Genomic DNA, 13,123 nt, shown 5'->3' with positions numbered 1-13,123 from the left:
CAAACCATAAAACAGGGTACTGAATACTACTACTACTAACACAATTACCCCTACCTAGCTCTGATTTCACAATTTTCAAGCCATAGATATCAAGCACTTCCCAAACTAGCTCAGTATCATTACTCCCATTTTATCTATGGGGAAATTGAGGCACAGAGGTGTGAGGTGACTTGCCCAGGGATACCCAGCAGACCAGTGGCAGAGCAAGGAAAACAGCCCAGGTCTCCTGAGTCCTAGCACAGCACCTCCAAAGTCCCCTATATTTCTCTGAATCACTTCAATAAAAGTTTAGAAACTAATATGTTGCCCGTCTACAATAACTCTCATCCCAGGAGCTCCATGGGCTTTACAAACTTAATTGTTTGTCAACTGTTTACAACCTCCCTGTAAAGTATTAGCCCTCTTTTACAAATCTATCCATCTAAGATAACTGGGTGCCCCTCATGCTATGCTGTATTTATTCTCCCAACCCCTCCTGTGGCAGGGCAGAGCCATTATCCCCATAGTACAGAGGGGAACTGAGGCACACAGAAGCTAAGGGATTTGCCCAAGTTACACAGGAAGCCTGTGTCAGAGCGAGAAGCTGACCCAGCCTCTCCCAAGTCCCAGGCTAGTGGCCTCTCCTTTCCTCACTCTCTTGATAGGGCAACCAAGACAGAGAGCGGCTAAGTGACATGCTGAAGATCACCCAGTACTGCCACAGAAAAACCAGGAGTCCTCCCTCCTAATCCTCAAAGCAAAAGCTCCCCAAGCTAGTGCAGTGGGGAAAAGGGAAGGAGAACAGGGGCAAAGAGGCTACTTTTCCCCCAGTCGCCCAGAAAGGAGATCGATGTCCCATCAGCTTCCCTTGAACGAACTGTTTGAAGAGAAAGTGGTATTAAGTGAAAGCAAAGTACATTCCAGAACTCATGTTTATCACCTTTCCCTTAAGTGTCTGCAAAGCATCCAAGTAAGCAGCCAACATAGGTAAACTGAGCGTCTCCACCAGTGTGGTGTGAAGCCATTGGATCAGCTTGGTGTCCCAGTTCACACTGGCCAGAGCTTGGCGGACCCGCCGGGCGCATTTGTCCACTGCTATCCTCCTCAGCACTGGCTCATTGCAAGCCTAAAAACAAGGGAAGCAGACCACATGGGCATAAGGAAAGTGAATGTGCCAGGACCATACAAAATCCACCAGGGCAAAATTTGTTGCTACACCCTCTGTTCCTCTGGCGAGTGAGAATGGGCCAATCCTTCTCCCACCGAAGACCACATTCTAGTCCATATCAAAGCCATAAACCTGCTCATGGAGGAGTTTATAAGAGCCGAGGATCCAGACCGTCCTACATGTTTCATCTGCCACTGCCAGGAAGGATTGGGTGCATAAGGAGGCAACGCAGCTGCTGCAGCTTGAAGGAGAGGGGATGAGGAAAGAAAGATCTTACCCCTTCATTGGCCAAGCGGGCCAGCCTGTCAGATTGCAGGGCTTTAAGGATCTTATTAAATAGCTTGTTCTGGGCCATCGTCCAACCTGACCTGAAAGGAAAACCAAGAGGGTAGTTTAGACAGGATATAAAGGGTTTACGTTTTTTTACTCCTAACTCTTAAAACAACGCAGTAAGGGTGCAGGTAAATAAGACGGTGCAGCTGATCTATCAGCTTTTAGCACCCAGGAGTTAATGGCTCCCAGTCACGTGCTCAGATCCCATGCCTCACAATAAATAATAATTGTCTCTACACTGTATTATGGTTTTGGCTACATATATGATGTGGGCAATGCAGACTGAGAAAATACCAACCACCTTACATGAAAGCTACCCACACATCTATCGTCAGAAGGGCCTGAATGTCCAGATAGTCACGCTCAAGTCTCATGGATGATCAGAAGTGCCACCTTTGTCTTTACAGGCAGATTTCCCCTCGGTTTGCAGTGAGGATCTCTCTCATGACCTCAGCGCCGTGGGCAGGTCAGTGGTAAGCCAGGAACAGGCTAGGACCATGTCTCCACTACACATCCTATGTCAGCATAGCCCCACGGGCACACACAGCACACATCAACAGAAAGAGGTTTTCTGCTGGCCCAGGAACACCACCTGCCCAAATGACATTAGCCATGGTAACAGAAGCCACTGGCATAGCTGCGTTTCCACTGGGGTTTTGTTGGCATAGCTATGTCACTAGTGGGTTAGTTTGTTTCACACCTCTAACCAACACAGACCTGGGAACTCAGAAGACCTGAATTCAATTCTCAGCTCTGTCACAGACTTCCTGTGTGATCTTGGCCAACACACATGCTCTGCCCCAGCTCCTCCTCGCTCTTCTGTCTCACAAGGGTGTCGAGAGGCACTCAGATATTACACAACAGGGGACAAAAGCCCACAGATAGATGGGTAACCTGCATTCTAGCTGATTTCTAACCCCATTCCTTAGACAAAAGATCACCCTTCCTTCCTAATAAACAAAGCACTCAGACAGAATAAGCATTTACAAACAATGTTTTAAGAAGAAACATAGTTACTAGCTCCAGGCTGCAGTCCACAATACACATGCAGATGCAAAACTGATGTACAATATCTTACACAGAACAGAAGAGTGCCTGCTTCAGACTACAGACAGTCTTCAGAAGTTCTGAAGAGAAAGGCCTCTGTAAAGGAGACTGATGGCTAGCAAATAGAGAGAGGCAACTGAAAGCTCTTCCTAGGAATATTTTGCTTGATTGAAGACTGACTGAGGAAAAAAGGGAAGGGAGCTTGGACCAATGCGAACTCTCATGCAAGTAAGAAACAAGCAGTATCTGATCCAGTTGTACTTGTATGCAAAATTCAGGGCAAGCATGATACTTGAAGCTTAGAAAGCCACAAGAATTAACAGGGCTCATGGGGGGGGGGGGGGGGACGGACAGGACAGAAAATCCATTTATTAAGACTGGTAACTAAAGCCCCAGGAAGTGGCTAGACTATGAGCAACTGCAGCCTTTCTACAGATGTTGACTTCAGAGGCTCATATGTCATTGTAAAATTAACAGCTGGATAACACGTTCCTTTGAATACCTGTGCAATTAAATAAGTGCAAGTTCCACAGTTTATAAAGGGAATCAAATTACTCAAATTACTGGGAATTCTGGGAAATATATTTCTAGACATTGGAACATAATAAGATTAAATAAATAAAGCCCAGAAGGATGCGAAAAGCCACCTGAAGTGGAACAGTGCATGTCTAAACACATTAAAACAAATCAAAAACCCAAACCAAGGCCCTCATCCTGCAAAAAAATCGCTGCCAATCACTGCATATACATAATCCCAATGCAAAAGTGAGAAAAGGCCTGCTGTCCAATGCACATTACAGAATAAACTCGTTAACCACAGCCTAGGTCTGTGATGTACCCATCTTGTATCGCACAATACAACATTACGGAACAGTCATTGGTTTTAAGTGAGAATGCAAGTCAGCTTCATGTCCGCAAATGAATAACGCTTTGTCCTTGTATAGCTTTTTTTGCATCAGGACCTCAAAACACTCTACAAACATTAATTTGCCCAGGCAAGCATAGAACCCAGAAAAACAACAAGGAGTCTGGTGGCACCTTAAAGACTAACAGATTTATTTGGACATAAGCTTTCGTGGGTAAAAAACCCACTTCTTCATTTTACCCACGAAAGCTTATGCCCAAATAAATTTGTTAGTCTTTAAGGTTCCATCGGACTCCTTGTTTTTGTGGATACAGACTAACACGGCTACCTCCTCATATAGAGCCCAGAGACATCATGGACCAGTGGATAGGGCATGGACAGAGTCAGGAGACCTGGATTCTCTTCCTAGCTCTGCCACTGACATGCTATGGGAACCTGGGCAAGTCATTTCACCTCTGCCTCAGTTTCCCCTCCCACCCTTTGTATTGACTGTAGACTCCTCGGGGTACGGACCCTCTCTTATCTGTATGCACAGTGCCTGGCACTATGGAATCTCATCTCGGCTGAGGCTCTCTATGCTAGTGAAATACAACCAACAAGAGGATTCCTGAATCTCAATCTTCTGCTGTGACCCCAGATCGCTGCCTCTACGTACTACCATTTCCATGTTGCTTATTTTGTTTCTCTTCTCAGCTAACAGCCTCTCAGTAAGAACCGCAGCACAGAAACCCCCAACTGCATCCCAACCACGTTACCTGTTCATGTGCTCCTCCCAGTCATCAGGTGGAGGAGGGGCATCGGCATCCGTACGGGCAAAGATGACGTGACGCTCACACTCGTTCATCACACTGCGCGCTTTCTGGTTGTCGTAGAGCGGGACAGGCGTGGGTGTGACGGTTTCCACATCAATGGGGATATCCACCTCACTGAAAGGAGAGCTGGGATTTCAGAGAACAGGACCCCCACCACCATAGCAGCCTCAGAGCAGCAGGTTTCTCAACACAAAACAGGAACTGGAAACACACTGCACTGGGTTACAAGTACCTGCCTGGGCAAGATGGAACAGAGACAGCACACCTGTGCCCACCTGTCTGAAGCACAAGGCTCCTTCAAGCTTATTTCATCCTCCGTCTCCCACAAGCCCCAAATCAGTATCTGACCATGGCTGAGACACAGCCTTTGAAGCTGCTGCCGCTGGAGCAGAAGATGGAACCGTGCTATTTTTCATTGTATTTGTAACCATATTCTGCACCCGAAACCTGTCTTGGGGATAGGCTACGCTACAAAATGAAATGTCATCTAACAACATGGTTGTCTCCTGACAAGGTTACTTGCAGCTTGTAATGCTGATAAGCCCTGAATCAGATTTTAACCATGTGTGGGCTTGACTGTTATAAAAAGGCAGCCAGCTGGGAACCAGCTGAGCGGTGAACAGAGGGAGTTTGACTGAGAGTTCGCCTGGGGCGAGCCCACTGAGGCTTTCATCTTGCAGGCTTCTCTGAGTAGTTACTGCAACAGCTGAAGAAGCTCTTTGAGTGAAGGTAATATGGATGGTGAGTGATCAGCTGTTGACACCTGCACAGGATGTGCCATGTTTGTCTTTCTTCCACAGGACAGAAGTGACTTTCTCTATACAAAGTGCAAGCTGGTCTCCATATTGAAAGAGAAAGTTCAAGGTCTGGAGAAACAAGTATCAACCCTGTGCCGCATAAGAGAAAATGAAGATTTCCTGGACAGATGTCAGGATATGCTTCTATGGGCACAACATTCTAAAGAATCAGAGCAGGCTGTGCAGCGGGGACAGAAGGATGGTGAAGAAAATTGGCAGCATGTGACCTCCAGAAGAAGAATGAGGAGCATCCATGTACCAGCAATGCAGATACAGGTGAGCAACCATTTTCATGATCTCTCCACAGATACTAATGCGGAGAATGGACTAGATGATACATCTGAGGGATGGGCACAGAAGGAGACTCCACCAATTGGAAGGCACGGATGCATTGTCCTAGATACGGGGGTTCCACAACCACGGAGGCAGTGGGTAGTCGTGGTCGGGGATTCCCTCCTAAGGGGACTGAGTCATCTATCTGCCATCCCGACTGGGAAAACTGAGAAGTGTGCTGCTTGCCAGAAGCTAGGATTTACAATGTGACAGAGAGACTGCCAAGACTCATCAAGCCCTCAGATCACTACCCCTTCCTGCTTCTCCATGTGGGCACCAATGATACCACCAAGAATGACCTTGAGCGGCTCACTGCAGACTCCATGGCTCTGAGAAGAAGGATAAAGGAGTTTGAGGCGCAAGTAGTGTTCTCGTCCATCCTCCCTGTAAAAGGAAAAGGCCCGGGTAGAGACCATCGAATTGTGGAAGTCAATGAATGGCTATGCAGGTGGTGTCAGAGAGAAGGCTTTGGATTCTTTGACAATGGAATAGTGTTCCAAGAAGAAGGATTGCGAGGAAGACACGGGATCCACCTAACAAAAAGAGAGAAGAGCATCTTCACAAGCAGGCTGGTTAACCTATTGAGGAGGGCTTTAAACTAGGTTCACCGGGGAAGGAGACCAAAGCCCTGAGGTAAGTGGGGAAGTGAGATACCGGGAGGAAGCACAAGCAGGAGAGCGCAAGAGGGGAGGACTCCTGCCTCATACTGAGAAAGCAGGACGATCAGTGAGTTATATTAAGTGCCTATACACAAATGCAAGAAGCCTGGGAAACAAGCAGGGAGAACTGGAAGTCCTGGCACAGTCAAGGAATTATGATGTGATTGGAATAACAGAGACCTGGTGGGATAACTCACATGACTAGAGTACTGTCATGGATGGATATAAACTGTTCAGGAAGGACAGACAAGGCAGAAAAGATGAAGGAATTGCACTGTATATAAGAGAGCAGTATGACTGCTCAGAGCTCCAGTATGAAACTGCAGAAAACCTGAAAGTCTCTGGATTAAATTTAGAAGTGTGAGCAACAACGGTGATGTCATGGTGGGAGTCTGCTATAGACCACCAGACCAGGGGGATGAGGTGGACAAGGCTTTCTTCCAGCAACTAGCAGAAGTTACTAGATCACAGGCCCTGGTTCTCATGGGGGACTTCAATCACCCCGATATCTGCTGAGAGAGCAATACAGAGGTACACAGACAATCCAGGAAGTTTTTGGAAAGTGTAAGGGACAATTTCCTGGTGCAAGTGCTGGAGGAACCAACTAGAGGCAGAGCTCTTCTTGACCTGCTGCTCACAAACAGGGAAGAATTAGTAGGGGAAGCAAAAGTGGCTGGGAACCTGGGAGGCAGTGACCATGAGATGGTCCAGTTCAGGATCCTGACACAAGGAAGAAAGGAAAGCAGCAGAATACGGACCCTGGACTTCAGAAAAGCAGACTTTGACTTCCTCAGGGAACTGATGGGCAGGATTCCCTTGGCGAATAATATGAGGGGGAAAGGAGTCCAGGAGAGCTGACTGTATTTTAAAGAATCCTTATTGAGGTTGCAGGAACAAACCATCCCGACGTGTAGAAAGAATAGTAAATATGGCAGGCAATAAGCTTGACTTTAGCAAAGCTTTTGATATGGTCTCCCGCATTATTCTTGCCAGCAAGTTAAAGTAGTATGGGCTGGATGAATGGACTATAAGGTGGAGAGAAAGATGGCTAGTCAGTCAGGCTCAACGGGTAGTGATCAATGGTCCCATGTCTAGTTGGCAGCTGGTACGAAGTGGAGTGCCCCAAGGGTCGGTCCTGGGGCCGGTTTTGTTCAATATCTTCACTAACCATCTGGAGGATGGTGTGGACTGCTCCCTCAGCAAGTTGGCAGATGACACTAAACTGGGAGGAATGGTAGATATGCTGGGGGGTAGAGATAGAATACAGAGGGACCTAGACAAATTAGAGGATTGGGCCAAAAGAAATCTGATGAGGTTCAACAAGGACAAGTGCAGAGTCCTGCACTTAGGATGGAAGAATCCCATTCACTGCTACAGACTAGGGACCGAGTGGCTAGGCAGCAGTTCTGCAGAAAAGGACCTAGGGGTTACAATGGATGAGAAGCTGGATATGGGTCGACTGTGCCCTTGTTGCCAAGAAGGCTAACAGCATTTTGGGCTGTATAAGTAGGAGCATTGCCAGCAGATTGAGGGACGTGATCATTCCCTTCTATTCGACATTGGTGAGGCCTCATCTGGAGTACTGTGTCCAGTTTTGGGCCCCACACTACAAGAAGGATGTGGAAAAATTTGAAAGAGTCCAGCAGAGGGCAATAAAAATGATTAGGGGGCTGGAACACATGATTTATGAGAGGCTGAGGGAACTGGGATTGTTTAAATCTGCAGAAGAGAAGAATGAGGGGGGATTTGATAGCTGCTTTCAAGTACCTGAAAGGGGGTTCCAAAGAGGATGGATCTAGACTGTTCTCAGTGGTAGCAGATGACAGAACAAGGAACAATTGTCACAAGTTGCAGTGGGAGAGGTTTAGATTGGATATTAGAAAAAACTTTTTCACTAGGAGGGTGGTGATGCACTGGAATGGGTTACCTAGGGAGGTGGTGGAATCTCCTTCCTCAGAGGTGTTTAAGGTCAGGCTTGACAAAGCCCTGGCTGGGATGATTTAGTTGGTGATTGGTCCCGCTTTGAGCAGGCGGTTGGACTAGATGACCTCCTGAGGACCCTTCCAACCCTGATATTCTCTGATTCTGTCTCCCCCAACCCACTTCAGTCACAGGCACAGATCCTGTAGCACACACCTGTGTGTCTATGACACATTCCAAACAAGTCAGCGAGATGCCATACATGCAGGGGTCCATGCTTGCAGATTTCATAGCCCCACTGGGGCCTCCAATGGCCCAAGGTGGTAGCAGTTTGGTAACATGGCTCACATACAGTTTAAGAACATAAGTACAGGTACACTGGGTCAGACCAAAGGTCCACGTACCCAATATCCTGTCTTCCGATGGTGACCAATGCCAAATGGTTCAGAGGGAATGAACAGAACAGGGCAATTTATCGAAGGATCCATCCCTGTTGTCCACTCCCAGCTTCTGGCAGTCAGGAGTTTAGGGACACCCAGAGCATACGGTTGCATCTCTTACCATCTTGGCTAATAGTCATTAATGAACCTACCCTTCACAAACTAATCTAATTCTTTTTTGGGTCCAGTTAAATTTTTGGCCTTCACAGAAGCTGCTGGCAATGAGTTCCACAGATGAACTGTGTGTTGTGTGAAGAAGTACTTCCTTTTGTTTTAAATCTCCTGCCCATTGATTTCATTGGATGACCTCTAGTTTTTGTGTTATGAGAAAGTGTAAATAACCCTTCTCTATTCACTTTCTCCACACCATTCATGATTTTATAGACTTCTATTGTATCCTCTTCCCCCTTAGTCGTAAATAACGTAGCTGAAGTCGACATCCTTAGTTCGACTTATCGCAGTGTCTTCACTACGGTGAGTCAACTGCTGCCGCTCCCTCCCGTCGACTCTGCCTGGAGTACAGGAGTCGATGGGAGAGTGCTCGGGGAATCGATTAATCGCATCTAGACTAGACACAATAAATCAATCCCTGCTGGACCGATCGCTGCATCCGGCCGGTAGTGAAGACATACTCTTACTTGCCAGAGTTTATGCTGCTTTCTAATTTTCTCAGTAGGATCTGACTTCCAATTTTTAAAGGATGCCTTTTTGCCTCTAATAGCCTTTTTTTACTCTGCTGTTTAGCCATGGTGATAATTTTATTTGGTCCATGCTGGATTATATTGGCTAAGGTATGTGGGTGGATAATGGGATGAGTAGTGGGGGGAGGAATTCAAACAAAATGACTCAGCTATAAACAATGGTTAAAACACTTTTCAATCTTGCAAGTTTTAACCATTGTTCATAGCTGGGCCATTTTGTTTGAAATACAAATTACTGAACTTTCTTGGGGGCGTTTATTTGTTTAACTGAAATGCCTATATCCGATGCTTTACTCTGCAGCTCAAGTTGTAGCAGAGACTCTGCAGAAGTTACTGCACCATAGAGCAATTGAGTAGTGGAGGAGAAAACATCCCACCTGTTTTCCTAGATAAGCTGAATCATTCCGGCAAGTAAATTTATCGCACACATGATCAGGGCTCTGTGACCCCTGCATCATCTGGGGAGCCCTCCAGTGGTATCTGTATTCACAGATTCAGAGTTTAAGACCAAAAGGGACCATTAGATCATCTCATCTGATCCCTGTATACCACAGGCCAGAGAATTTCACCCAGTTACTCCTGAATTAAGCCCATTAATTTGAATTTAACTAAAGCACATCCTGTCTTGATTTGAAGACTTCAGGAGATGGAAAATCCATCATTTCTCATGGTAGTTTGTTCAATGGTTAATCACCTTCACCGTGAAAAATTGTGCCTTTGTTTCTAGAATTTGTCTGACCTCGGCTTCCAGCCATTGGTGGTGGTTCTGCCTCTCTGCACTAGATTAAAGAGGCCTTTAGTACCTGGTGGTTCCCCCCGCGCCCCCCCCCAATGAAGGTGATGATGATGATGTCACCTCTCAATTTTCTTGTTGATAAGATTAAGCTCTTTCAGTCTCCCCCGTTAGGTATTTTCTCCAGACCTTGAACATTTTCTGCGGCTCTTTTCTGCACCTTCTCCAATTTTTCAACATTCCTGTGATAATATAAATACTAGAACTGGATGCACCATTCCAGTATCAGTCTCACCAGTGCTGTATACAGAGAGAAAAATCACCTCCTTGCTCCTTCTCTCTTCTGTACTGTGTACACATCCAAGGATCGTGTTAGCCCTTTGGCCACAGCATCGCACTGGGAGCAATGATTTTACATTTACTTCTAGATCACTGATAATATATTTAGCAGCATCAGGCAGAAAACCAATCCCTGCAGAACCGCACTAAAAACACCCCCATTTGAAGACTATAACATAATCAAGCCGACCTTGATTCTTTTATTCCATCCACCCATCCCTCACATACACATAGGAAACAGTTCCAGCATCACAAAGGGAAAATACATAAAACAATAAAGGAAAATAAGAGAGGGGACACACCAGGTTGCAAAATATAGGCAACAAAAATAAAACATCCCCTTCTCTTATCCCACGACTGCTCCAGTGGTCCCATCACCTTTTGAGAACTACCAAACCCTCTACCTTTTGGAGGAATGTGTGGAGGCCTGGTCTGCACTTGGAAATTTTACTCTTTCTAACTATGGTCATCAACAATCATGCTGCTGAAGACAGTGAAGGACCCACCATGTCACAATCAGCCTGAAGGCAGTCTGACCTGCTGCACACACAGACTTCTAAAATGCATTCAGCACTGGCTAGCTACCAAGCCCAACAATCATGTCAAGACATGGTGACATTCTGTAGTGAAGATGGGGTTTGCGAGTTTATTAGCTCGCACCCAATCCCTCCCTAAAGGTTTTGTTTAGTCTAGGATTTAGAGATGTGATGTTAGCTCAAATTAACAGCTTCTAAAACTCTAGTCAAACCAAAGCCATTGTACTTTAAGCACTTACTAAGCAGATCTCTAGGCTTTCACTGGACTTAATGAGCATTTCAGGCCTTGTCTGGACCAGAATTTAAAGGCGTGATGTTAGCATCAGAGGTGGACAGGAAACAACTTTCCGGACCCAGGAGAATTTTTGAGATTTTGAAAAACATTCCCATCCTGAATCTAAGTGAAAAGTCAAAATCTTGAAAATTTACATGAATTGAAAGTGCAAAAAAGTTTCAGATTGAGTCAATTGAAACGTTTAATTTCAGTATCTGGAGAAGGAGTAGAGAGGTAATTTCACCTCTATTCGGCACTGGTACAACCACTGCTAGAATACTTTGTCCAGTTCTGCTGCCCACAATTCAAGAAGGGTGTTGATAAATTGGAGAGGGTTCAGAGAAGAGTCATGAGAATGATTAAAGGATTAGAAACCCGCTTTATAGTGAGACATCAAAGAGCTCAATCTATTTAGTACAACAAAGAGAAGATTGAAGGGTGACTTGATTGCAGTCTATAACGGGTTCTCAAACTGGGTGTTGCGACCTTTAGGGAGTCATGAGATTATTACGTAAGGGTTGTGAGCTGTCAGCCTCCACCTCGTAACCCCGCTTCACCTCCAGCATTTATAATAGTGTTAAATATAAAAAATGTGTTTTTAATTTATAAGAGGGGTCACACTCAGAGGCTTGCTGTGTGAAAGGGGTCACCAATACAAAAATATGAGAACCACTGGTCTATAAGTACCCACGTGGGGAATAAATATTTGATAACGGGCTCATCAATGTAGCACAGTTATTTTCAACCTGTGGTCCTCAGCCCCCTGAGGGGCCGCAGAATATGTCTAAGATTTCCAAATGGGTCCACATCTTCATTTGAAATTTTGTAGGGGCCCGCAAATGAAAAAAAGATTGAAAATCCCTGATGCAGCAGAGAAAGGGCCTACACAATCCAATGGCTGGAAGCAGAAACTAGATAATTTCAGATGGGAAATAAGACATAATTTTTTTAAAAAATGAGAGTAATTGACCATAGAACAATTTGCCAAAGATCATGGTGGATTCTCCACCACCAACCATTTTTAAATCAAGATTGGATGATTTTCTAAAAGATCTGCTCTAGGAATTACTTTGAGAAAGTTCTCTTTCCTGTGTTATACAGGAGGTCAGATCAGATGATCATAATGATCTGTGTGGCCTCAGAATATATGTACAACTTTGAACTGTTTCATTTCTATTTCAACCTTTTAGTTGTTGTTTTTTTTTTTTTACTGAATTAAATTCCAAAGTGACTTTTTGGTTTGAACTGAAAAAAATCAAAATGGAACACACTAATAATTCCAAAACATTTTTTCAAACATTTTTCAAAAGATGAAATTCAAAACGCAAGAGCTTCAGTTTAGAAAAAAACACCATTTTCTGACAAACATTTAATTGAAAACTTCCCACTCAGCTCAGTTAGCATGCGTTAATGTTTTAAAAATCTATACCAGACCCAGCAGGGTGCTCTCTAGGGGAGGCCTTCTACAGCTAATATGTTCAAATATAAATTGTCCTGTCCAGACAATTGTCAGATGAAATTCAATGTTGCTTAATGCAAAGTACTGCACATTGGAAAGCATAATCCCAACCATCCATACAACATGATAGGGTCTAAATTAGCTCTTACGACTCAAGAAAGAGATCTTGGAGTCACTGTGGATAATTCTCTGAAAACATCCACTCAATGTGCAGCGACAGTCAAAAAAAGCTAACAATGTTGGGACTCATTAAGAAAGGGATAGATAATAAAAAAGAAAATATCATATTGCCTCTATATAAATCCATGGTATGCCCATATCTGGAATACTGCGTGCAAATCTGGTCGCCCCATCTCAAAAAAGATATATTGGAATTGGAAAAGGTTCAGAAAAGAGCAACAAAAATGATTAGGGGTATGAAACAGCTTCCATATGAGGAGAGATTAATAAGGCTGGGACTTTTTATCTTGGAAAAGAGACAACTAAGGGGGGATATGATAGAGAACTATAAAATTATGACTGGTGTGGAGAAATTAAATAAAGTGTCATAATACAAGAACTAGGGTTCACCAAATGAAATTAATAGGCAGCAAGCTTATAACAAACAAAAGGAAGTATTTCTTCACACAGCGCACAGTTAACCAGTGGAACTCTTTGCCAGAGGTTGTTGTGAAGACCAAGACTATAACAGGGGTCAAATGAGAACTAGATAAGTTTGAGGTCCATCA

At 44.6% G+C, this 13,123-nt stretch overlaps 1 protein-coding gene across 5 annotated transcripts in view; it reads right to left on the bottom strand.

Moving 5' to 3' along the window:
• The window catches only part of KANSL3 (KAT8 regulatory NSL complex subunit 3), a 62,702-nt gene that overhangs the window by 48,001 nt on the left and 1,578 nt on the right, over positions 1-13,123 (bottom strand). For all 5 annotated transcript variants that reach the window (XM_039523839.1, XM_039523841.1, XM_039523843.1 and 2 more), the window contains exons 3-5: positions 4,148-4,318; positions 1,425-1,515; positions 920-1,105 (exon numbers count right to left, since the gene is read on the bottom strand). In XM_039523839.1, the coding sequence (XP_039379773.1) occupies positions 920-1,105; positions 1,425-1,515; positions 4,148-4,318 (448 nt within the window). The remainder of the gene's footprint in view (positions 1-919; positions 1,106-1,424; positions 1,516-4,147; positions 4,319-13,123) is intronic.

Source organism: Mauremys reevesii, linkage group 2 (genome assembly GCF_016161935.1).
Source record: "Mauremys reevesii isolate NIE-2019 linkage group 2, ASM1616193v1, whole genome shotgun sequence".
Taxonomy (NCBI): Eukaryota; Metazoa; Chordata; order Testudines; family Geoemydidae; genus Mauremys; species Mauremys reevesii.
This window is presented reverse-complemented; position numbering and strand designations above follow the sequence as displayed.